Here is a 26,934-nt window from a genome sequence, read left to right as displayed (position 1 = left end):
TCACCAATGTAAACTAAGACAGACGGGCACTTCCGGTGAAATACGTCACTATAACATGTGCACATGATACCGACGTCATCTAATACACAAGAGTTCCATATTTCTTCTAGTGAGGTGATACACTTTCTTTCGTCAACATGTTTACAATAACATAAACCGATTGCTGTATTTGGTAAGTTGTTTATTCTTATACAACTTTATTCATAGTGAAGAAACTGATGTCTGACTTTAAAAACATATCAATTGTCATGACGGAGCGTACCTCGGGGCTCGATCAGGTGATCATGATCCGACATCGGGAATTTACACTCTTTCCTCATAAGTGGTCCTACGTCACAGCGCTGGTGCCTTTGTTTACAAACAGAGGTCACTGTCTTTGTCAGATGTGTTTTCTGATGTGTTGATACTAAAGGTTTTAGCGCAAAGAAATTGCCACATATACAGTAGTACTGTAGTGTATCAACGAACAAGGTTTCCACGGCTGTAAGCTACCCGCGATCACTTAAAGTAGCCCCCCCCCCCCCCCCTTTACACACACACATCACCACCAAACTACAATGGGTCGGTCTGTCGGTCACTACAATATTAATGTACCCTAGAAAACCATGCCAGCACACAGTGGAAACTGCTCCATTCTTTATCTTTAACTTCATATTTTATGCAAACAGGACTTTTGTTTGTTAAATAGATTGATTACATAATTGACGGACAGCAAGTCACATGGGCATCTGTATAAACTGAATCACTGGTTGACATCGAATTAAGCCAATGGCTTCTTATGATGTATGATCCTTGTTGGTAAACTTCTGCTGGACACGACTTCCTTCCGGTTGCGCAAGCAGGTTACTTTTCAATAATTGTAATTAACTATTAACAATATATATGTACATATATGTTCATTTATATACAGTTTCTTTGTAATCATATAAATTCCCCTTGGTATTATACCAGTTCCAAGACTTGTTTATGTAACACTTAGGTTAGAGTCAAAATTTTCTGTATCTACAATACATTGTTAAAAGAAAACACAAATCAGAACCGAGACAGAAACTATTAGTGTCATTGACTGTCCGCGAACTGATATTATGAAAACGAGGGCTCAAATTTCCGTGGATGATTTTTCCAATGCTTATTTAACCTGTCTTTAAAACATTTAACACTTGGAGCCGAGGTCACAGGTTCGGGTAGCCGATTCCATGGTTGAATAACTCTATTACTGAAATAATTGGCAGTTTGTTGCTTTCTACAGCGTTTTTTCAAACCCCCAAGCGGCGCAAAGCGCCGCCGGGGTTTGATCTGTAAACACTTTGTCCACTTCCGGTGCTTCCCCATGTGTGAAAGCCTTCTGGGAAATTAAGGCCGCATACTGTCTACAAAAATATGTTGGTAAACCCTACCGTATCGGTATTGATTGCAGTTTACTTGTAAAATATCATGAATTCTCTATTTAATAAAAACATATATTTAATGCAGTGAAGATAAACGAAACATTATATCTTCACAAGTAAAAACTTCACTCTGTAAGTATTGTCCAATCTGAACGGTACATTATATTTCTGCGTAGATTTTCAGTTTCAAGTTTAGATGAAGTGACGGCAGTATAAGTGGTTGAGCTGTTTACCTTTGCAGCATACATTGTTGTTTTTACATAACTACACAATTAATATCATTTTTGTCTGGAAATCTTACCAGATATACTAGCAAACGGCAAAATTGCAGTGAAAACCCATTCAAAGTGGCGCTTTGTATTGTTGTCAAGCATGACGTCATTATAATTTGGCGTCAAAAACTACGTTATACATTCCCGCGCTTTTCTGATGTAGCAATATTTTCGCAGCGAAACGTGAAAGAAATGTAAGAAATAGAAAATTTCATGGTTTTCCCGTTCAATACGTTATATTTATTTCATTTGTAATATGAAATAGGCAAGACCCAAACAGCTGGCACACATACACATGAAATTACTGTTTCCTACATAACTTAACAGTTACATTTTGTCAGTAGAGTGAACATCCAGTCCTGTCATTATTCAATGGGTGAACTATTATGTTTTCTTCGTACGGGAGTGGGTGGGGGTTAAACCAGGATACCTTATCCCCCTAAACCCCTGCCTGCTGAGGACTTTTATTTCAAAATATATGTCCCCATATTGGGACAGGGGCAATTTCGGTCCCTTTTTGTTAAAGTCGTTCTGAACAATATGTCATATGCTAATATGGTCGAGTGGTCAAAGTTAACACAACGGCCTTCCATGCGGCCGGGGTTCGATCCCAGAAGTTGTCGTATGCATGGATATGCAGAGCAAGTGTTTTTCTCCTGCCTATACAACTCCAACAACCCAGGTGGAGTATAAATTGGTCTGGGGAGAATGTTGCGGTATTTGTGCTGTAGCATTCAAGCGAGGTGGCACTATAAATGATACCGTATGAAGCACGGTCCCGCTACAAACACACCACATTACGTATACATTTCCAGCACACACGCAGTCATACACACATGGGGAGATATTAGCCAGGTGGCATTTGNTTTGCAGTCTCGAGAATTAATAACTATTTTTAAAGGGACAGGGGGAGGGGCTACGATTGACCCTTTATCCTAGAAAATGGTTGATATTTTATCCAAAATAGTAAAATAGGGACATTGTCAAAAGAATTATATGCAAAAATTGCTGCAATTTTGACAAAAGGTGTAAATGATAGTTTATGTAAATCGTCTTATGTCCCCGGCTTCTCTCTCTCTCTTAGAAGATGACATTATTACCAAATCATTGACATTTGGCCCAAAACGTGCGGTTACAACTAGATATTGAGCGTGAACTGAATATTCTGAACAACACAATTAATGCCATTTACAATTTACATGATTATAATGAAATAGATTAAAGTATGCAGGATCCGTTCCCTCGTGGTTGGTGGACTGTCAGTAAGTCATTTTCATAAAATGGTTTGGTGTCCAGCAGCTTTGCTGCATTTTCTTGTTTGAACAGCTTTTTGGAATGTCCCCTTGTTGCTCTGTAGTCGCACGTTTTGAACAGCTTCTCCTTATCGAGGCTGTCTATGTCTTTCATACAAAGATAAATACCAAACGAATGTCATTCTTTCCAAGACCTGTGAGAGAATAAAGTTTAATAATTAGGCTTCACTTTCAGTTCAGGTTCTTATACTTTAACCAGGAACCTGCACACAAAAAAAAATTGGAATGGGCATGCTTTTTAGTGTCATAATAAGCCACATCAGTAAGTCCATTATTCCAACGTTGTTTAAGGTGGCTCCACACATCATCATCAGCGTCCATTTTCGTGACGTACTTCCGGAAAAAGTACAGCTCGGACTCAATTATCTTGATCAAAATGTGCATGTACACGTGTCGACATTTCCGTATTGCGTATCGGGCATTCAATGTCGTAGTGCAAATTATAGTAACACATGGGCCGTTTTCGTTTAAACGGTCAAACCGATCGGACCACTGTTGTTCGTTTATTAAATAAGGTCGGACCTAGTAATCTGATGCTGCTTTCAGGCGGGCCTTGGGAAAGCCTTGCATACATATTTGCAGGACCACCAGGATTTATACCCGAAATTGTTACATTTATAAACGAACAGGCCCCTGGTAAACAATAGTACACGTGCGTGCCGATGATATGTTAACACCCGATATCGAGATTTTACCGGGAATTGTATAATCACACGTACTTCAGGAATAAAGCTTTCCAATTCATAGACATAAACAGACTCACGTGAAGACAGTGACATGAGACCAAACGACCTCAAGAAAGTCATATAGGAAACACATGGAATGCGGACGTTCCAACCTCACATGTGCATATCACATGCTTACACGAGTTCATAAGCTCGAGGTTGTTACGATTTTCGCTGTTGAGGGAGTTTCACTCTGTCGATTAAATCGTGTTTACAAATGTAGTCTACTTACTCTGTGAAAATAATGTTTTGTAAAATATCCAGATACCTATGAAATGCATGTGTGAGTACACGTGAGAACGGCATACCATGCGATAGCCTATGGTCACATACGTACCTGACATGTAATTATAAATATACCGTGAGTTAGCGGACTGTGGAATGATGTCCAAAGTGTACATGACTGAGGGTAATTTGGTTCCATAAAGAACAATAAATTGATAATTTCTATATCATATTTTTGATTTATTTCCATCATTTTTGTTATATATGTAAACAGAGACAACTATCATTGTGTAAATGTCACCCCTCTGCAAAAAGTTCCAATTTTTTTCAAGGAAGATAACTATCACCCGGATCGAAGTGATTGTAAAATGTAAAATAAAATAATTATAAAGCCATTGTGTATATTTTGTTCAATTTCCCATTCTATATGTATAGATTTTTGTGTCCTGTTTGCTTTTAGCTTGTAGATAATCACTTTTATCCGTACAAATTCAATAAAAAACACTTTGTGTAACATGTGTTACATATTTTGCGATAAATAAAATATTTGTAGGGTTAATTAGAAATGCTTCTTTTCATTTTATTATTGTTGTTATTGTTCCGAACAATGCCACACACACAAAAAACGGAAAATATTAAAATTGACGAAAAATTCAATTTTTTGGTATTTTTTCCAAAAAAGTCCCCAAACTGTCGGAATGTTTAGATTTTTATAAAATCAACTCTACATGGTTGCATAACCATTATATGAAAGTTTCAACGGATTTTGCTGGTTAATTGCGAAAGTGTGGAGCCACCTTAAGGTTTAACAAAGTAAGACAATATTGACAATTGTCTACTAAACTGGCTTCTCATAGCCAGTATTTCCAATAACTCAATATTCCCATTCCCATTGCTGGTGTTTTAAAGTTGAGATTATTACCTGGTACTTGAAAACTTTTTTCCAGTCTGATTTAAGCTTTTCTGTAGAGAAAGTCATATCTTATGGTACATTTACGACTCACAAACAGACCTTTTATCTGTCATAAATATGTATTCGCATGTACAACATTTGTCTCGATGAAAGTGTTCTATCTGTCACATGCAACAACACCATGTTTGGCTGTTTCATCAATACAACATGGTTGAGTAGCCCTTGTCAATTTGAGGCCTATATACTATCTTTTTGAGAGGTATATAATATTCTATTATGGCCCTTTCCCGAGGGAATTGTTGTCTGGGGTGGTATATAGTGCCTGAGCCGTTGGGCGAGGGCACTGTATCTCTGCAGACAACACTATAATAAGAGAACTGTTCCCGAGGGAAAGGGTCATAATAGATTTAGTATATCACATGACTGTCTTTTGTCAATAAAAAGACAAACATGAGGAACTTCATTGATAACATATTTAATAATTAACAACAGCTGGAAATTTGAACGTAACATTTGAAGTTTTGATTCATGAGTTGTTGTTAATTGTAACGGTACAATTACTAAAATTACAAAGAAGGTGCACAAACAATGGAATGTCGAAATCTTGCCTGATGGCAATAAGAGAACTTTTTGAGTAGATCTCTCCTATTTTGTTGCGTATATTGGCATAGAAATCCGGCAAAACACTGTTCAATTCACTGGATTGAATCACCACTAGGTCACATATGGTTCCCTTTCCAGTAGGAAGTCTTTAATGACTGCGATAGCAAATTTTGTGGCCTGTTTCGTCTTTATGCATTGCTGAGCCTCTACGAAGTAATCAGCATCCCCGGTCCTGAATTTCTAAGCCATTTTGGCAGACGACAACAATGAAGTGAAAGTAGAATATGTACAGCGCTCCCTAGGAGAAGGGGCACAACTCTTAGCATTAGGGTGTATGTTAACTATACCAAATAGAACAAGGGTAGTTATCCAACAGTTATCCTAGAAATTATCATATAAAATAATAAAGTAAAAGAAAGCCACAATGGTATTTCTACTTATTGTCAGTAATCCTTTTGAAGATTTGTATATACTGGTACCTGTCAAAAAGATAACTAACAGGTACAGTAAAAGAATGAAATGATGCTCTTTCTACCTACTGTCAGTAATCTTTTTGACAGGTACCGATATATAAAGTACAAAAATGAAATGATGCTCTCTCTACCTACTGTCAGTAATCTTTTTGACAGGTACCGATATATAAAGTACAAAAATGAAATGATGCTCTTTCTACCTACTGTCAGTAATCTTTTTGACAGGTACCGATATATAAAGTACAAAAATGAAATGATGCTCTTTCTACCTACTGTCAGTAATCTTTTTGACAGGTACCGATATATAAAGTACAAAAATGAAATGATGCTCTTTCTACCTACTGTCAGTAATCTTTTTGACAGGTACCGATATATAAAGTACAAAAATGAAATGATGCTCTTTCTACCTACTGTCAGTAATCTCTTTGACAGGTACCGATATATAAAGTACGAAAATGAAATGATGCTATATCTACCTACTGTCAGTTGTAAAAAAAAACTACTGTTCAAGCCTTCAGACATTTTCTATATCTTCATGCTCCCAATGAGTAAAGTTGGCCATTTTTTATAGACTAGGAACATTAAAATCACTTCTTTCCTGTAATTTGCTTTATTTAAATCAGCCTTTCAAATCGATGTTTTTTAGGTCACCTGAGCTTTAGCTCAAGTGACCTATTGCTATCCGTCATCATCCGTCGTCCGTTAACATTCTACATTTTCAACTTAAGCTGAAATACTGGCAAAGGGATTTCATTAATTTTTCTTGGGAAGGTTACTGACATCTCCCTGACCAAGTGTTGTTATTTTTCAAGTCGATCAGAAATCCAATATGGCCGCCATTGAAAAAACTATTTCAAACTTAAAAACAAGTTCTAATAGGCCGATTTAACTAAAACTCGGTCTTGGAATGATCAGCTCATGGTCCTGACAAACTTAAGTTGATGTTATACTTAACTATTTTGTAATCAAATGTACATATTTCAACAACAACAAAAAATACTGTAGGACTCAGGTGACCGTTTAGGCCCATGGGCCTCTTGTGTGGTTATATGTATACGACATGTTATGAATGACAGCTTTGTTAAATTTCCGCAAATTTTTTCGATCCTGAACATACCGGTATGGCCATTTGTCAGGATGTAGGCTTTCTAAATATCATGCATCCTGATTGCAGTTTGTACATGATGTGATAAGTAAAGTCACACAGTTTAAGGGAAGTCTCCCATGAGCCTATTGTGTAGAAAAATTAGGTGCATTATGCAGTATTTTCTATTATTTCTTGAATAACGTGCTATTACGTAGTACACGTGTATACTTCTATTGGTAGCATTGTGAAACCGTCAAACTATCTAATCTGTCTCTTAGTCATATATAATTGCAGATAATAATGACAACAACATATATATAACTCACTGGGCTATACATATTTATAGCGCTCTTTATTTTTACCCGATGGCCTGACAATGTTACAGTCCAAAGACCAAAAAAACAGTGACAATTAGGATAACCTATATGTACTCTGGATGATACTTTAGTACTAGTCAACAATAACATCCAAGTGATACACTCATGTACATGTTGTGACAACATTGTAATATATAGGTTTGACCAAAGTTCATTTCACTACTTGATTACAATAACTGAGTGGAGATTTTTGAATACTGTGTATATACTGTATAAGATATATAGCAATGGGTTGTCCATCAACTTCACCTGGTCCACTGATGCCTTCTAGCACTACTGTGTCATTTGTACAATAATTGTTTACATCTCATTAGAAGTTTCAAGGTAAGAATCTGAAATAGGTCTCCAGGTTTTTTTGTCAATGATTTGACAGTATATTCATAATGCTGTATCTGACCATATACATGCATGAAATATATAGGCATTGATATATATTTATGTTAATTAATTATTTACAAAAATATAAAACATAATTATTACATGTATATTTATATATAAAGGCACTTGGTACTTTAACTTGTGAAAACTTTAATAATATGAGTATGAATATATAAAAGCTTTGATTCTAAATTTTATATAATAAAAACTTAATACACTATACAGTAAGTTTACTGTGTTTAAATAATTATATATATGTTGATTTTTCAAGTTACCTTCCATAATTTTTATTAGGCCTATGTCAGGTATTATTATTACAAATCAAACATAAACTGAAAAAAATAACAAAGTACTTATTGTTTGCTTTCATTCACTGTTTTAAAAATGTATTAGATGAAAGTTTTACTCCTTGTAGGAAATTTAATAAAAACAAAAAGATGTCTAATGGCCTGATGCATTATGTCATGATTTGTGCCTATTTATAGAATATAATCAAGAAAATTTCTGAACTATATTTATCTATAGGGAAGGTTTTTTTAGGTGCACTATGCAGTATTTTATAGGGAAGTGTATATACTGGAATTTTGTAATCCTGTGATGGTGTGATGCTGAATGTCCTGGAAATCCTGTTTGATAAACATGTATATACAGTGTCCAGATCTTAATTCTGATCTAAAGCATTTAACATATTTCATAATTATAAACATGGAGTTAACTGCAGAAGAGAACTAGTTTTTAAAATAAATTTGACAGACGCGGGAGACCAGACACTGGTGTTTATGACTTAATCAGATCATAGAACACGTTTTATAATGTGAGTACAAGTGTATCTGATAATATAGTGAAGATTTGTGCATGACAAGTTACAATATCTAATTGAAAGTGTATACATTTATATGAACATGTAATTCTGTTGTCTCTCAACTTTGGAAGTGCATGACAAAGTACAATGTTCATGTAACTCAACTTTGTGTATTATTTCTGGAAACATAAATAATAAATTTAAACATTACGAATCATAAACAGTGTATGTGTAGACATAACTGTTGAGTTTGTGGTACCACATAGTTCATGTACAATGTATAAAAGGCAGCTTGTGTGGTCATCATGCAGTAGGTAGCCACGTAGACTCATATATATAAATTATACTTGGTATTTAAACAATTCTTGTTATCGGTATTTCTCAAGAAGTACCAGAGGGATCTTTCTCAAATTTTATATGCAGTTCCCTTTGGTCCTAAGCTGTGCAGGGCAAATTTTGAGACTGATCGGATAAACAACATGGCCGACAGGCAGCCATCTTGGATTTTGATAGTGAAAGTTTGTTATCGCTATTTCTCTGGCAGTGCTGGAGGGATCTTTCTCAAATTGTACATGTAGGTTCTCCTTGATCCCTAGCTGTGCAGGGCAACTTTTGAGAATGATCGGATAAACAACATGGCTGACAGGCAGCCATCTTGGATTTTGATAGTGAAAGTTTGTTATCGCTATTTCTCGGGAAGTACGGGAGGGATCTTTCTCAAATTCTATATGTAGGTTCCCCCTGGTTGTGCAGCAGTGCCTGAAATGGTGATTGAAGTCTTGTTTGGGCGACCAAAAGTTGTCAAAAGTGAGGTAGTCACTGGCCAAACAAAAATTGATTGGGCGACTGTCAAAAAAATTATGAATAAAAGAAATTATAGTCCCTTCCAGATGAACTGGGGGTCAGTACATTTTCCAGTTGTTATTACTTCGATTTGAATTGAACTGCCCGTGATTTAGAAAATTTTCTATATAAATACAGCCAGTGTGTTTCTTTGAGGTGTGAGTTTTGTGTATTTCTTTTGGAATAATGTCAGGTTTTTACTAGGGTTGAAGAAATCAGAATATAATGTTTTATTCTGTTTAACATATTACAAACATTGTCATGTTATATGTAATTTAAATGTGCTGAAGCATTGTGTTAAATGCTGTGGAAATATTTCTTCCCAAAGTAGTTTGGCCACCAATACATTTGGGCCAGTGCTTCAGATTTATTACTTGCCCCAAAAAAAATGTTGGGCCAGCCCATGCAGGTTCCCCACTATCCTTTATTGTTCATGTTTACTTTTGAAACTGATCAGTTAAACAAAATGGCCTACCGACATCCATTTTCGATTTTTGACATTGAAGGTTTGTTAGTACTATTTCTCAGGAATAACTTGATGGAGGCACGGTAGTCCAGTGGTAGGATGCCGGGCTCGTGACCGAAGGGTTGCGGATTCGCGCCAAGGCACGGCAATGTGTTGCATCTTTGAGCAAGATACTTTACTTGGCTTGTTCCAGTCTACTCGGCTGTAAATGAGTACGTGGTATGGCGTTGCTAGAATTGTTGAATGCTAGCTGTAAGCGCCGAAATGGCAGCTCCGGCTGTATGCTCCCCAGGGAGTTGAGAAATGTATAGGCTGGTTGCAAAGGCCCTATAACCACGGATAATAATTTGTGAACCGCTTTGAGACGACCTACAAACTAGGTTGTGATAAAGCGATATATACAAGAACCTCCAATTATTATTATTATTATCTTTCTCAAATTTGATGTGTAGGTTCCCCTTGATCCCTCGTTGTGAATGTTATATATTGAGACTGCATGATCATAAAAACAAAATGGCTAAATGAAGAACTAAACAGATCTTTCTCATATTGCAATGATCAATTCTATTGCTTTCACATTAAGTACTGTACTAGTAAATATGTGAAATTACAAAACTCACTTTGAAGGTTGGCTTTCATACACATCAGTATTAAGTTTAGATCAAAAGTTACCGCAAGGTGCATTTACTGTTAACATGACTCGATCAAACAGATTAGAGAAAAGATCGAACTGACAAAGAACTAATGAAGATGGTACAATGGTTGGTGCCAAGTTCCTCTTGTTAATTATTGCACATTTTGGTTTCACAACATCATACATAAATATGTATCAATATACATTGTGATTAATAATGGCAGCAAAAAGTTATACCTTTTTGCATGATGAATTTTGCAAAATAAAAATAAAACTTTTTAATGGTATTCCACTAGCCCAACACTGCCGCTAGTAGATGTTCAATTCTGTATGCCAAGCTAGTAGTGTTATCATTTCAAAATCTGCCTTTAGGCTGGTAAGTACTCTCAATATGAAATTGGGTGGGCAGATGGCAGAGTGGAAAGTGCTCTCGTCCTTTCACCCAGATGGACAGGATTTGAATCCCTGATCAAACATGTAAAGGTCCAGGGTCATTTGCTCGACTATGAAGTTCCTTTGTGTACTCAGCTTCCTCCCACATAAGACCCAACCCCGGCGGTCACATTTAAAAATAAAATTGAACACTGCTGCATATACCTTTCATATTTGCATATATAATTGTTAACAAATAAATAACCTCTGTTTTTCTTTTTCCAGAATATTGGAAGAATATATCATTTGACCAAGTGAAAGAGACTGATTGAACTGTGGGACTGATACTAGTATCAAATAAATAGATTACCATGGCGTCCTCTTTAACCACACCTACGATCACACTGGAGGCCTGTCCCATCGTACAACAGCCGATTTCTATAGCCAATCAGGACCTCAACAATGTGTCGCTGGACAGTGATTATTCTGATGCAGAGGAAGACCTATCAATGACTACAAAACAGGCGGAGAGAAGGACAGCGTTACGCAGACCGCTATTTTTCAGAAGAGTAAGTGAAACATTTCTGCTCAGGTTTAAATGCACATCCTGATGTGGCTCACTTATAATTTTTGAGAATTTGTTTTTTAGGTTATACATGTTTTTTATGCCCACATTGAAATTTGATGGGGGTATTTTGATATAGCTTCTGTGTCCGGTTAAAGTTTGGTGCACGTTTCTTCAGTAGTCTACATTTCAGTCAGATCATGTGTTATTGTCCTAATATTTGACATGGATGTTCATGTGGGGTCTAACAAGGACAACAAGGATTTAATTTGGGAAAAAATTCCTATTTTTGGAAATTTTGGACTTTACAATTTTTGGGACAATTATTACCATCCCCAATTCAAAGATACATTTCACATGAAGATAATTTCAAGCACAAATTAAGAATCTACTCAGATTCAATATGTATATATACGGAAGTAGTCAATTATGGGAAACATGTCCCTATAAACCCACAAGTCAAATAATTAAATTTAGGGGAGTCAAAAACATATTCTCAAGGGTCTACTACATGCCCTGATTAAGAGGCATTAGGCAGTACATTAGCAAAGAACCAATTACATAAACGTGAACATTACAGTGATGACAATCACTCTTGGTTAACAAAATCAACAGTGCAAGCATTTTTATCACATAGACATGACACTGGCTACCAGCTACTTTAAATATCAAACAAGCAAAAAATCATTGGATAGGGTCAGACGGGCGCATTATGAATCCGTTTGCGGTGCTCTTGTTTATATATGATAGTCAATCTTGAATTGAAAAGTCATTTGACATATCTGGACATGTATTTAACACAAGTGGTATTCAGAAAAAAATCATTGATTAATTATTGTGTAGCTGAACTGGACTAAGTTGATCATCTGAGACCTGGTAGCTAAATTTGTAGAGCGTCCTTCTAGAGTTCCAAGTAGCCCAGGTTTCAATCCTAGTCTGTTTGTATAGTGTCCTTCTAGAGTTCCGAGTAGCCCAGGTTTCAATCCTAGTCTGTTTGTAGAGCGACCTTCTAGAGTTCTGAGTAGCCCAGGTTTCAATCCTAGTCTGTTTGTAGAGCGTCCTTCTAGAGTTCTGAGTAGCCCAGGTTTCAATCCTAGTCTGTTTGTAGAGTGACCTTCTAGAGTTCCGAGTAGCCCAGGTTTCAATCCTAGTCTGTTTGTAGAGTCTCCTTCTAGAGTTCCGAGTAGCCCAGGTTTCAATCCTAATCTGTTTGTAGAGCGTCCCTCTAGAGTTCCGAGTAGCCCAGGTTTCAATCCTAGTCTGTTTAGCATCCCTCTAGAGTTCCGAGAGGGAGTTCCGAGTAGCTCAGGTTTCGATCCTAATCTGTTTGTAGAGCGTCCCTTTAGAGTTCCGAGTAGCCCAAAAGTTTGTAGGGGGCTTATCTCCTGAGCTTTTCCCCCTGGAGTTATGGACTAAGGTTTGAGCTAATAATAAGTGCATGTATACCTGTTTATACAAGTATTAAGACAATCCTCATATACCGTGGAAATTGCTAATAGATTGGTAACTTTATAACAAAGGATTCCTAAAGAATGAGTTATTACACAAGGTTTTATTGTGTGTCATTTAAAATCTCAATGTTAAATTAACTGATGAAAGATATAAAGCAATCATTAAGATATCAAACAAGTATTAACTTTAAATCTGAAAAAAATATATTTACCAAATATCTGGACTTTAATATCTAACTGCAGAAAACCATAGAAAAATTGAAGATCATAATAACAAACTACATTTACTTTTATTTATATATATGTATAAAAAACTTTTTCCATGTTTGAAAAATGTGTTTTGATGATTGAAAACAATTCAAAGGTGATACATGTAGAAAATTGTTTCAAACATGATAGTTTTTATGGTAACCCACTCCTTGCCTGTTTATCCAATAAGTACAAAAGTATATGTGTTGATACCATAAGAAATAAGGCAAGTAATGTATTTTATATTTGATTCACAGTCAAAGTTGTCAAAACCGTCAAGTATAGAGGGTGAGGAGGAAGACGAAGATGACAGGGTATTGAGTGGAAAATCCTCGCCCAAGATTGACTTCCTGGCAGGGACATGTAAAGCCGCAGAGCAGGCAGAGGAGTTTGTGAAAAAAGTTTGGGCGGGGGCGTGGCGAGTCGTACATCACCACTCCCTCCCAGACTGGCTAAAAGACAATGACTTTCTACACACTGGCCACAGACCCCCCACCAACTCCTTCATACAGTGCTTTAAGTCTATATTCAGGATACATACAGAGACAGGCAATATATGGACACATTTACTTGGTATGTACGCACAGGTCACATTGGTAAAGTCTTTGTACAACCATCGATTATAATGTTACTCCTACCCAAAGTATATTTTGTTGAATCCCAAACCCCTTCTAAGGCTTGCAGTTGACCTTTGACATTCAGCAATTTCAGAAGTCAAAAACCACTTCCTTGAAATTTTAAGAGTGAAAACAGATGTTAATTAGACAGGTGCATTAAAGAGTCCAAGCTGTTTCTTGGAATTCAAAAAATGCTCTGAATGGTCTCCTGAAAACCATGCCCCAACCCTAACAGATCACTTTGCTTTAAATGTACCTCCACTCCACTGAATACCCCTTTGATCAGCCATAATACAGTGTGTTCGGAAAACATGTAAACTGCTGTTGAGTCTCAGACACTGATAATGTGGGTACAGTACAGTTAGGGGTAAAATACTGAAGCAGTTTGACTAAGGCATGTTTCTGAATTGTATCAGCTGTCTACCATCTACACCAGCAGCCATCAATACTGTGAGAACACATCTGCTAATCGTTTTAACTCCCTTGCATGACTGCAGACCTGTAATTTCTATCAACACCAAACTTTCATCCTGCTGATGTTGTAGACTCTGTGTACGTTGGCACTTCAGGGAAACCATTCTGCTGAGGAGGCACATCTGTTAGGAATTAACTGTTCTTCATAATGTAACTTTACAGACAGATACATTGTAATTATAACAGACAGGAACTTACAGTCAGTTTTTTTGTCTTCATTAGCTAAGATATTGAAATTGATTTAAGGAATTATAACATAAGAGTAAAAATAATTTTAAAACTTTCTTGGCCCACTATACATGTTTATATTAAGGTCGCTCAGTAAAGGGGTCAATGTACCATATCAATAGACAAAACACCTGGATGTGGTGTTATTGTAATTAGCTGTATGGTCATAAGTTGAGGGAACACTTTTCCACACTTTAAATATATGGGTTTTTGGAGAATGGGAGAAACTATTACATTGAAGTTGAGTGTTGGCTTTCTACATATCACAGCATCTAAATCACCCATCAGCACTTTGTTGTAACAATGTCAGGTTTTCTGAGGCAGTCTCGTTATAAAGCATCAATTGAAAGAAAAAAAATAGAAATATAATTGCGTTGTGCTTGAAGAAAAATCTTGGAGAAGAAAATAAATAATTTAGATGTTGAGATTTATTTTATCGTATTGGGAAGGAAATGGTAAATCTGATATGGGAAGGGAGCAAAATATTTGACCTCAAATACAATTATCTGTTATAATGTATATGCAGTAAAAACATTTATCGTGTATACGTACTCTGTCATATTCAGTCATCACTCCAACTCAGATGTATCGAACACAGTAAAGCCTTGTTAATCCATGCCAGCCTCCCCTAATATGGGTGTTAACCATCCTTTCATTGTTTGTCAGGGAGGTTTTATCTTCTGTTAAAAAGTGTCCAAGGTACAGCGGTTGTTATAGTATTATAACCCAGCCACTCTAGCTGGCAGTGAAGGTCACTGTATCATTGAGACAAGACTTCACGCCTCATTTTACTAAATACTGTAAAAGTGGAAATTTTCATGGTGTGGAAATGCTGGCATGTTTTCGCATTGAGGAAATTTTCAGCATGAAAATATCTGCACAAGAATATTTATCAATTATATAGATTTATAGAACATATAGATTTCTAAACCATTTCTGGCCCAAACATTTCCACACAGTGTTCATTTTAAAGAATCACAAAGTAAACATTTCCACACGTGACAATTCCTACTTTTACATTAGAACAGATCATGTATCGCCATGACCTTCATACCATAAACCTTTTTGTTTTCCTTACAAATTCAATCTCCAAAGATAATGAAAAACATTTTCCTTGAATTGATGAAGATATTGTCAATATCCAATCTTCTCCACAGGTATGATCGCGTTTATTGGTGTGGCTGGGTACTTCATGACGAGGCCGTCCATTGAGGTACAATGGCAGGAGAAGGCTGTGTTCTCTGCATTTTTTGTGGGTGCTATTTTGTGTTTGGGATTCTCCTGGCTGTTCCACACAGTGTACTGTCATTCTGAGAGAGTCGGCAGGCTCTTTAACAAGTAAGTAATTGTAAATGTTTATACATGTAATGGAATGCCATCTCTAATTACAAAATTGTATACATTCATGATCATATCATAACAACTACCTAAAACCTTTGTAATGAGTTTTTTAAACATTTTTGAAGGTACAAAATAGATGCACATGCACATCATTTCAATAGATTTAAGACATTGTATAACGTGTGCATTGTATAACGCGTGTCTTCTGCCTATTTTTCTATCTGTCACTTTTTTTTCTGGGAAATGTTAAGGTAGTAGTGTTATAGGTAGTATTGTTTTCTTACTGGGTTTTCAGTAGAAAATTAATTAACTATAAGGTTAGCAACACCAGCCCCCATTTGCCAATATTAACAACACTTTGAAACTACTTTAAGCTGAGCACAAACTTAATATTCCATTGACTTAAGATAATGACTAAAAAGCTCAAAGTCTTACCATAGAGACTTTATCTCAAATTGAATATCCCATATAACTGTAATACAGATTTTAACTTTGCCAGAGGCAAGACTCCAAGGTTTGGCAATATTGTGGTGTATATTTACTCTATATTTACTGTGTTCCCTGTATAGGTTTGGTGATATTGTGGTCTTTATTTACTGTGTACTCTGTATAGGTTTGGTGATATTGTGGTGTATATTTACTGTGTACCCTGTATAGGTTTGGTGATATTGTGGTCTATATTTACTGTATACCCACCCTGTATAGGTTTGGTGGTATTGTTGTCTATATTTACTGTGTACCCTGTATAGGTTTGGTGATATTGTGGTGTATATTTACTGTGTACCCTGTATAGGTTTGGTGATATTGGGGTCTATATTTACTGTGTACCCTGTATAGTTTTGGCGATATTGTGGTCTATATTTCCTACCCTGTATAGGTTTGGGGATATTGTGGTCTATATTTACTGTGTACCCTGTATAGGTTTGGCGATATTGTGGTCTATATTTCCTACCCTGTATAGGTTTGGCGATATTGTGGTCTATATTTACTACCCTGTATAGGTTTGGTGATATTGTGGTGTATATTTACTGTGTGCCCTGTATAGGTTTGGTGATATTGTGGTGTATATTTACTGTGTACCCTGTATAGGTTTGGCGATATTGTGGTCTATATTTACTACCCTGTATAGGTTTGGCAATATTGTGGTGTATATTTACTACCCTGTATAGGTTTGGTGATATTGTGGTGTATATTTATTGTGTACCCTGTATAGGTTCCTGTATAGGTTTGGTGATATTGTGGTCCTTATTTACTGTGTACCCTGTATAGGTTTGGTGATATTGTGGTCTATATTTACTGTGTACCCTGTTTAGGTTTGGTGATATTGTGGTCTTTATTTACTGTGTACCCTGTATAGGTTTGGTGATATTGTGGTCTATATTTACTGTGTACCCTGTATAGGTTTGGTGATATTGTGGTCTATATTTACTGTGTACCCTGTATAGGTTTGGTGATATTGTGGTCTATATTTACTGTGTACCCTGTATATAAAACTTCCTGTTTTTGTCCAGGCTCGACTACTGTGGGATTGCTCTGCTGACTATGGGATCCTTTGTACCCTGGCTATACTATAGTTTCTACTGTGTACCCTGTATAGGTTTGGCGATATTGTGGTCTATATTTACTGTGTACCCTGTATAGGTTTGGTGATATTGTGGTCTATATTTACTGTGTACCCTGTATAGGTTTGGTGATATTGTGGTCTATATTTACTGTGTACCCTGTATAGGTTTGGTGATATTGTGGTCTATATTTACTGTGTACCCTGTATAGGTTTGGTGATATTGTGGTCTATATTTACTGTGTACCCTGTATAGGTTTGGCGATATTGTGGTCTATATTTACTGTGTACCCTGTATAGGTTTGGTGATATTGTGGTCTATATTTACTGTGTACCCTGTATAGGTTTGGCGATATTGTGGTCTATATTTACTGTGTACCCTGTATAGGTTTGGTGATATTGTGGTCTATATTTACTGTGTACCCTGTATAGGTTTGGCGATATTGTGGTCTATATTTCCTGCGTACCCTGTATATAAAACCTCCTGTTTTTGTCCAGGCTCGACTACTGTGGGATTGCTCTGCTGACTATGGGATCCTTTGTACCCTGGCTATACTATAGTTTCTACTGTGTACCCTGTATATAAACCTCCTGTTTTTGTCCAGGCTCGACTACTGTGGGATTGCTCTGCTGACGATGGGATCCTTTGTACCCTGGCTATACTATAGTTTCTACTGTGTACCCTGTATAGGTTTGGCGATATTGTGGTCTATATTGACTGTGTACCCTGTATAGGTTTAGTGATATTGTGGTCTATATTTACTGTGTACCCTGTATAGGTTTGGCGATATTGTGGTCTATATTTACTGCGTACCCTGTATATAAAACCTCCTGATTTTGTCCAGGCTCGACTACTGTGGGATTGCCCTGCTGACTATGGGATCCTTTGTACCCTGGCTATACTATAGTTTCTACTGTGTACCCTGTATATAAACCCTCCTGTTTTTGTCCAGGCTCGACTACTGTGGGATTGCTCTGCTGACGATGGGATCCTTTGTACCCTGGCTATACTATAGTTTCTACTGTGACCTGGGACCAAAAATTGCCTACCTAGTACTAATATTTGTTTTGGGCACTTCTTGCATCGTTGTGTCGTTGTGGGACAAATTTGCCCAGCCTCAGTACCGTGCAGTCCGAGCAGGTGAGTTTTAGAAGAAAATAATCATGTACCACTACCTTAAAAGATTGTTGTATGGATCCAGACATGTTTTTTCATTCAGGATTTTAATGAACTGAAAATTAACCAAGAATATATCATACTTCTGTATATATACATGTATTATATATTTAATTTGTTAATTACTTGCATGTATACTGGTTTAATAAGCCAAAAATATACTCTGTATTAAATCGAAAATCTCATCACAGCGTTTTCAGAGAGAAAATGTTTAATGAAACTTTTGTTTTTAAGAGCCATCCTTATATTCTGTAAATAATCAGTAAGTGTGCTCTACGGATTACTCTGTGTTGTGGCAAAATGTTCATTCTAAGGGAGGTAAGTACTCCTGACTTATATATGCACTGCCAGGTGTTAGCTGCTCCCAAACTCATGTTCACAAAAGAGCTTTCAAACAGCTTTTAATCATTACAAGTACTGATCTTTCTGGCTACAATCCTGGAGCAAAGATTTGTAATTGAAATCAGGAAACTTGTAAACATGCCAACTTTTGTCTGTTATTCTATTAATTAAAGCGATGTTTGTATACCTGCAAAATACCATGTACATGCTTTTTATGGAATAGGTTTTATTTTTATCATTTAAAAGAATAATTCATGGAGAAAAACAGAACACAGCATGACTTTCTATCTTTTCCTTTTGCTTTGTAGGTGTTTTTATAGCCCTTGGCCTTAGTGGTGTCATCCCAGCTCTGCATTACGTCATCATTGAAGGTTTTTACAATGCCATCAACTTTGCTGCCCTTGGATGGCTAGTCCTCATGGCCTTCCTCTACATTGCGGGTGCAGTCATATATGCTGTAAGGATCCCAGAAAGACTCTTTCCTGGCAAATTTGATATTTGGGTAAGTTGTACATGTATGCTACTTTATACATTAACAGGCTACCTATTATAGAGCAGCCTTGGATCAAGGCATTGTTTACATGATTTTGATTCCCAGTGGTGGCAGTGAGGTAGGGTCCAATAGGGTAAGTAGGGATAACTATTTAAAGGATGAAGACTGCTCATTTCATATGGGTGAAGGAATTTAGCCCATTCACCCCTCAAGTCACATTGTAACCTTACCAAATCAGAGACTGGGCAAGTCCAGTTTAAAAATGTAGGGGTGAAGGAATTTAACCAAATTTTGTATTAAGGATCACTGGACTAACGTGACTCCATGTTACACTTACATGTATTTTGTGTTGACCCATGATATATTATTTCAATGTTAGCCCTTTTTAGCTCACTTGGCCCGAAGCTTATGGCATACCAAAGTGTCCGTCGTCTATTGTCTGTCAACTTTTTATATTTTAATCCAATTTAACCAAATTCGACTTGGAACATCACTAGGACATGGGGATCTGACTTTATGATATTTATGGGACTGCACCCCCAGGGGCCTGAGGGGCGGGGCCAAATAGGTAAAAAAATGGGGTAATATTTCAAAATCTTCTTCTCTACCCCTTCAAGTAGCACAGAGTAAATGGCACATTTAATTATAATCATCAACTAGCTCTCTTTTGAATTGATGAAAGTTATGGCCCTGGGGTAATAAAGGGTTCAAGTGGTAGGGTGGGGTCAATATTGTATGTTATGGATCATTGTATCTTTGGAACAGTTGAGATCCCCATCCCATAACCACATATATATTATTGCTGGACATCAAGAGATAAACACAATCATGATGTAAAATAGGCCCTGGGGTTTTTCCCCACCCCTAGGGACTTAGTTTCTGGGTTATATCTTTGAAACAGTTGAGATCCCCACCACATAACCATATATACAATTGCTGAGAATAAAGAAATGAATGCACATACCCTTCGAGGATTGCCTTGGGGTATGTCCCACCCTTGCAGACTTAACCCCTGGGTCATAACTTTTAAATGGTTATGATCCCTACCCCAAACTATATATATAAATGCTGGGCATATAGAGACGAATGCAGTCATGATATTATAATTGACCCCAGGGTCTGCCCCACCCTTGCAGACTTAACCCCTGAGTCATAACTTTTAAATGGTTATGATCCCCACCCAAAAACTATATATACAAATGCTGTGCATAAAGAGACGAATGCAATCATGATATTAGAATAGATCCTGGGGTCTGGCCACAAACCTAGGGACCTAGTTCCTGATTCACAGCTTGGAAACAGTTTAGATCCCCATTCCATAACCATACATAAAATTGCTTGGCATGAAAAATCTAATACAGATTGCTACAAGGTAGTTTATTCCAGTTGTCTTTCACTTTCGTTAATGTGCCTCTTGTTATTGTTTGTCATAGAGTATCATAATAATACATATATAGTAAGCATGTTAATTTGTGAAAATAATACTGATACATTTTGTCCTTTTTCACACAGTTTCAGAGCCACCAGATTTTCCATGTATTTGTCCTGGCAGCAGCATTTGTACATTTCCACGGAATATCCAAAATTGCCACTTACAGACTGACCCTTGGTGACTGCCTGGCTACGGAGTTACAGTGATGACCTTACTCTCCAATGACCTGTCCGATCTCTATGGCTGCACTCAATGATCTGATTCATGCTCTATTATACTGACCACTGGACTGCGTACCAATTATTGATAGTTGGTTTTCTTTTGGAGCAACATGACCGGTGAACTACTCGGACCAGTCAGTTTAGAGCACAATGGAGCACATTGACTGGTCAAACATTATGACTGGTTGGTTTGGAGCATCTGAATCGGTCAAACATTTGCATCCGTCAGTTTGGAGGAAGTTACTGTGATCTGTTCATTGTTGAGATCAGTCAGCTAAGTGGATGGCCGTTTGGATGGTAAGCGAGGACCTGTTGGACCTGTCAGTATATCAGAAGATAGGATTGTTCACTGAAGTGTGTTTTGCACGAAAAGTTTGTAGAGTTTATAATGACTTGTCAGGTTTGCTCCCATTTGTATGCGACACCTCCTTAGATGTTTGTCATGTCTGAAACACTGAAAGACAGTCTGATAATTAGAACATTTCAATATTTATATGTACTTATTATTTAGCAATGGAAAATGAAACTTCCGGTTATTGTTAAAATGGCATTACCGACACCTGTACATAAAGGAGGCTCCGGGGACCAAAGGTGTGTACTTACAGTTTTATAGACTCTGGGTTATCCTTTATACTCAGGCTAACAGTTTTATAGACTCTGGGTTATCCTTTATACTCAGGCTAACAACAGGAGTTTAACCCGAGCACTTCAACAATTAATTCCCTTCCATTCTAAAGCCATGTTGGTTTTACAAAAGAAACAGTTTCGAAAATATGATATCCCGATTCAACTGTCGTACAGTGCTCTCGTATAAAAGTGGGGGAAATGTGGATGTGATAAATTGAAAAACAGAAATACTGAAAGACGGTTTGGACATGAACGTTTTTATAAACTGTGTACAGAAGAGTGTTTAATGACTAAGGTAATATACTGTTGTTACATTGTGATCAGTCCCAGGTTTCCGTTTGAGAGACCAATAGAAAGGTGTTTATATGAAGCACAGGAACTGTATACATATGCATATATATTTATATTGTATCTATTTGTAGACTAGAGAATATTATACAAGTAGCCATGAGTCGCCTACAAACGTAGGACATGTTAGTGTGTGTACCTCACCTTTACATATATGTACATATAGTGGGTGGCTACCATACTACACATACCTGTGACTTAAAACAGCATTGTACAGACTAACAGGTCATAAGGCGCTGTGTATGGGTTACATGCCCCTGTGTCATTTACAGTGGTATTGATATACCAGACTGATGTGCTGATTGCTGGTACAAAAATGTAAGAAGTGCTCTGATTGGACATTTGATTTTGAGAAATGATCAGAGATTATTGAAGAGAAATTTTAACATATCATTGACTTTGTGTGAATGGTTATCTAACTTTGAGGACAGCTGATTTCCATCATAACAGTATGTGAAAATGATTGAATTTGTTGATGATGCACATCAAAAATAAATTTCTGTGATATAACGAAAATTATTCAAATGAACGTGATATATTGACAAAATTGATATACAAGAATTTATTTCTACTGACAATGTAAATATAGACCCAGTCGTAACATACCTAGTTTGAATTGGTTATGAAGGAAGTACACGTTTATGGAAACAGAAGTTGCCAAAATTGAATCTTGTACATAACGAATTATTATTCTGATTAAAACAGGATCTTAATTTACTACAATACTTTTCAGTATCATTGTAAATTTAGATCTGGCTTTAATCAGATTCACATAATGAATGGATGGAGTAAATTGTTGATTTTGAATGTGAGAAAATGATTTTGGGTGTTTTTGATTTATAAATGCCCCAGTGTGTCCGCTGCATTGCACTAATAATTGTTTATGTTTATGTACACTTGGCAGGTACCATGTGTTACAACTGTTTTGAGGGAAAAGAGTTAAGATAATTAATGTTGACTTATGCGGTATGTTGTGTAATTATGTTATAAACAGAATTTTTGTACTGTATACTGCTTAAAATTTGCATGTGTAAAGCCATCGCTCAGTTCTTGTGTTAAGGACCCTTGTACCACTACAAAATCTGTAACGAAGTGTTGGAAATAGTTTTTTTCTGGGATGAATATAACTTTTATGAGAAATGATGAAGATTAAGTAAGCAAAATATAATAAACAACCGCATTCTGAATGTGAATATAAATAGCTGGGCTCGACCTGGAACCCTGGACCCTGGATTTCAGATTTATATACTACGGCTCTAATCGACTGAGCTACGTGGTCAACAGAAGTGTCCTTGCCCATCTGTGCTACAGTTATATCTAAACGGAAGTTATAAGGGGAGGTTACTGTATATAGGTAACCCACAATGCAGTGGGACAGGCATCCTTAATGAACTTTTAAAGCCAGAAAATATGGTGAAAGGTGAAACTAGAATATTGTACTAATATTGTACTAAATAGTGTTATTTTGAGTTAGAGACACAGCTAACAGGAAGCCTTACAAGTGTTCCTTTTAGATAAATGTATGAGTGATTGACACTGTAAATTTTAAGCACTTTACAGAACATACAAGGTAGAGGTGATTGTTTTTTTATGACCAGACATGGTCAATTATATGTCTTTCATGCCCCAATATTCCTGTAGTCTACAGACAATAACTGAGCACCACATTAATGTTCTAGAATACACTGTTATACCAGTGCTAGTAGTGGATCCACATTTCCACAAGTGCATGCATTAGTGTAGATTGTACTTGCCTTTACATATAGATGACTCTGAGTCTCTCCTTTCCTTTTAAAACAATCTCACTGCTCATTTTCAACCTCCGTAATTACAACATCGATGAAACCATCTTTCAATTGTGTACATATTAACTTTTAGTGATAATGATAATGACAACAACAACAAAAACACAAAATGTATATATAGATATTCTATATTCGGCTTAGCACATGTACACAGGGATGTTACCAACTCTCTACTGAGAGTGTATTCCCTCAAACAGACGAAGAAAAAAAATGTTAAGTTTGTACTGTAACTTTTTTTGCTTATTTTATGTATCAAAAATGAAAACATAATATGTCTGCCTTTACTGGCATGAAGCTTAAGCTTGGTCCATTTGACTGGGAAAAAAAATCTTCTGTGTATTTCCTCATTACCAGACCCTTTTCACTATTCTAGACTCCAGTCAAACCTGTCTTAGTCACTACCTTTACATATTAACCCTTTCACCCCTATGTAACTTTAGTAGACTCTACTATGCGTTGATCTGGGTGAGTCCATTATGGTCTACAGTGATGAAAGGGTTAGCCACCGGGCCATTGTTGACCACATTACCTTACTTGCCAACTTTTTGAAATTTCCATGTGGGAGATTGTGCATGCTCAAAATTAAAATCATAAATACAATCTGTATATACTCCCTAGAGACAAAATAATCCTTTAAATTGACATTTTTTGAGCAGTTCTTTTAGATGAAATCATTAAATCTTATAATATAGGTATACTTTAGCAAGTTCATAGGTTGGAAATACTGTATACATGTACCAGGAAAGTTTCGCTGACAAATATCGGTCCTTCACTGGCAAAATAACTTTCGTGCAGTCTTACTTTCACCTTCACATGTAATTACTATATAGGATATGTATACTAATATCCGCTGTCATAAACAATTTGCACTCATTGCGTACAGCAAAATAGGCGAAAGTTAAACTGCAATGAAAATTAGCCGCTATCCAGTACTTAATTTAAGGCTCCAAAATTGGGAGAGTTGGCAAGCATGCCTAACATCATGGCTATCATCACCAGCGACTGGTGGTTCTCGTTCAAATATTGAGCCTTCAAAATTGCAAAAAAATAGATTTACCTCCCTTAGAACATAAGAAATTGCAGGTAGACATTATTTTTGATATTAGCTTGTGATTTTGAACATGTCTATAAAGGCTTTATTGCCCGTCTCTCTTGAACGGTCCCTCTTGATGGGTTTGATTGATACAAACAGGTTCACTCATTTACTTCAACTTCAGATAAAGAATGTGTGATTTTATGGTAAAAATGATTTGTATTATAATGAACTGGCACTGGTATTATAGATATTAATGTCCTGTTATTTACTTCTGATTGAAGTTTTATTTTTTGTATCATTGAATTGATTAAACATAGAATTGAACATGATTAAACAATCTGTTGTGACATCCATATTGTACAGTACTTAATTTTCACAGTAGTTATACATTCTCTATATTCCAAGCATCGAGAAGTTTGTAAAATATGAACCTCACAAATTAGCCCTTTAATAGCAATTTGGTTCAGTTGTACCAACTAGTAAAATTATTACGTAAAATTTAAACACCATAAATTTCTTCCAAGAATAAGACGAAAAAACTGACCTCATGAAATTATTTAACCGTACATTATCTTTTTATAGACCAAAATATGCTTCTTACTATATATTTAATATCAGTTATCATTGGTGATTATTTGAACACAGTTTGTTATGATAAATTGTTTGTTTGTTAATTTGTTTTATTTATATTTTTTCCTATGTATACATGTATGTTCTTTATTTTTCTAGTTTAACATTTTAGTGACAATTATAAGACACAATATCAACATGCGTTGACAATTATGTCTGGTAGGTGTCTAACAAAATTCACAAAAGTAAAGAAAACATATTTGATCACTAGCTGGTCAGCTCAACAGCTGGATAAATGAATTCAAAGTACTAGGAAATAATATGTAAATTAATATTAACCTGGTTATAGTCATTGTAGATCAACTAAAACATGTCTATTAGTAGTGTATAACTCCCTGTGGCATGGACAGGATCCAGAAACATACCTCATGTACATACGTAACAAAACCTCGAAATATTTCTACAGATACTGTTCAAAGTTCTTCAAGATTTGTTTATAATTGTTCTTGATGGCATCATCTCGTGGTAATTTGCAATGGGAAAAACACTGTAATACATGTATATTTAAGTTTTAAGTTTTAATTTCTATTTGACCAAGTAATATTTATAGTGACATCCACGTTGAATTTGATCACAGGTGTACGCCATCATAAACAGGATGTCATCATGCATTTTGGGTTTACATACATTTAACAGATTAAGGAATAAACCAAGATAGAGGTTAAGTACAGTGGCTACAATAAACCAACATAGAGGTTAAGTACAGTGGCTACAATAATGAACCAGTCGGTCTTGGTTAGACATTCTTTAGGTACACACTTGAATTAGTGAAGTGTCAGGCCCCTGTGCGCTTATGTAGCAGAGCAGCTCACATTTGCTTTTGTTTAGCCTAACAGCCTTCAGCGCTTGTGTAAACTGTCAGACCTCTGCATGCACAGTAGAACTGTCAAGCTTAATATGCATAGATCTATATTTTGAAGCAGCATGCCCCTTACTGATAAACTAAAGTATAAAGGGCATGTGTAACAGTAAAATATTGGGCCCCTGTGATTCAAGATACTATGTGTAAAGGGCCCCTGTGATTTTGGATTTTAAATCTATGCAGACTAAATAGAAGATGTGAGCTGATAAACTCAATGAGGACAATGAAATATCAAAAAAAAAATCTGTTTTATCAAACTTCAGAGATAAAGTGCTGTGTATTCCAAGTTGATTTAACTGACAGTTAAATTTGAAAAATTACAAGAAAAAAAATATTTTTTCCTATGTCTGTTTGATAATTGTTGACAAGATCAATTTCAGTGTATTTCTTTTGTTAAATTTATTAATTTTGTTTGGGATTTTTTTCTATGTTTATATATGTGTTGCTAATATTTGCAGTTAATATATGAGTTTGAAAGTTCTGAATTTTAAGAAAAAAAACTGTAAAATGTGAGAGAAAACTGATGTTTGGTGAAGATCTGATACCCATTCCAATAATGTATGTTACTACAAATTGAAATTAAAAAACTGACATGTCTTACAGA

General features: G+C 36.2%; 1 protein-coding gene across 5 annotated transcripts; it reads left to right on the top strand.

Annotated features, from left to right (window-relative positions):
• The first annotated feature begins 47 nt into the window (after positions 1 to 47).
• LOC110461221 (adiponectin receptor protein-like) lies at positions 48 to 26,934 on the top strand. 5 transcript variants are annotated; one of them, XM_021514601.1, is made up of 8 exons: positions 48 to 172; positions 11,157 to 11,440; positions 13,394 to 13,709; positions 15,613 to 15,793; positions 18,203 to 18,265; positions 18,374 to 18,498; positions 19,185 to 19,378; positions 20,882 to 26,934. In XM_021514601.1, exons 2-8 carry the CDS (start codon positions 11,243 to 11,245, stop codon positions 21,005 to 21,007), a joined length of 1,203 nt encoding a protein of 400 aa, XP_021370276.1. In that variant the 5' UTR covers positions 48 to 172; positions 11,157 to 11,242; the 3' UTR covers positions 21,008 to 26,934. The 5 variants fall into 5 exon arrangements, with proteins under 5 accessions (XP_021370276.1, XP_021370275.1, XP_021370279.1 ...); XM_021514600.1 differs by lacking the exon at positions 18,203 to 18,265 and adding an exon at positions 17,963 to 18,025; XM_021514602.1 differs by lacking the exons at positions 48 to 172; positions 18,203 to 18,265 and adding exons at positions 7,566 to 7,700; positions 17,963 to 18,025.

Source organism: Mizuhopecten yessoensis, unplaced genomic scaffold (genome assembly GCF_002113885.1).
Source record: "Mizuhopecten yessoensis strain PY_sf001 unplaced genomic scaffold, ASM211388v2 scaffold10591, whole genome shotgun sequence".
NCBI classification, from domain to species: domain Eukaryota; kingdom Metazoa; phylum Mollusca; class Bivalvia; order Pectinida; family Pectinidae; genus Mizuhopecten; species Mizuhopecten yessoensis.
This window is presented reverse-complemented; position numbering and strand designations above follow the sequence as displayed.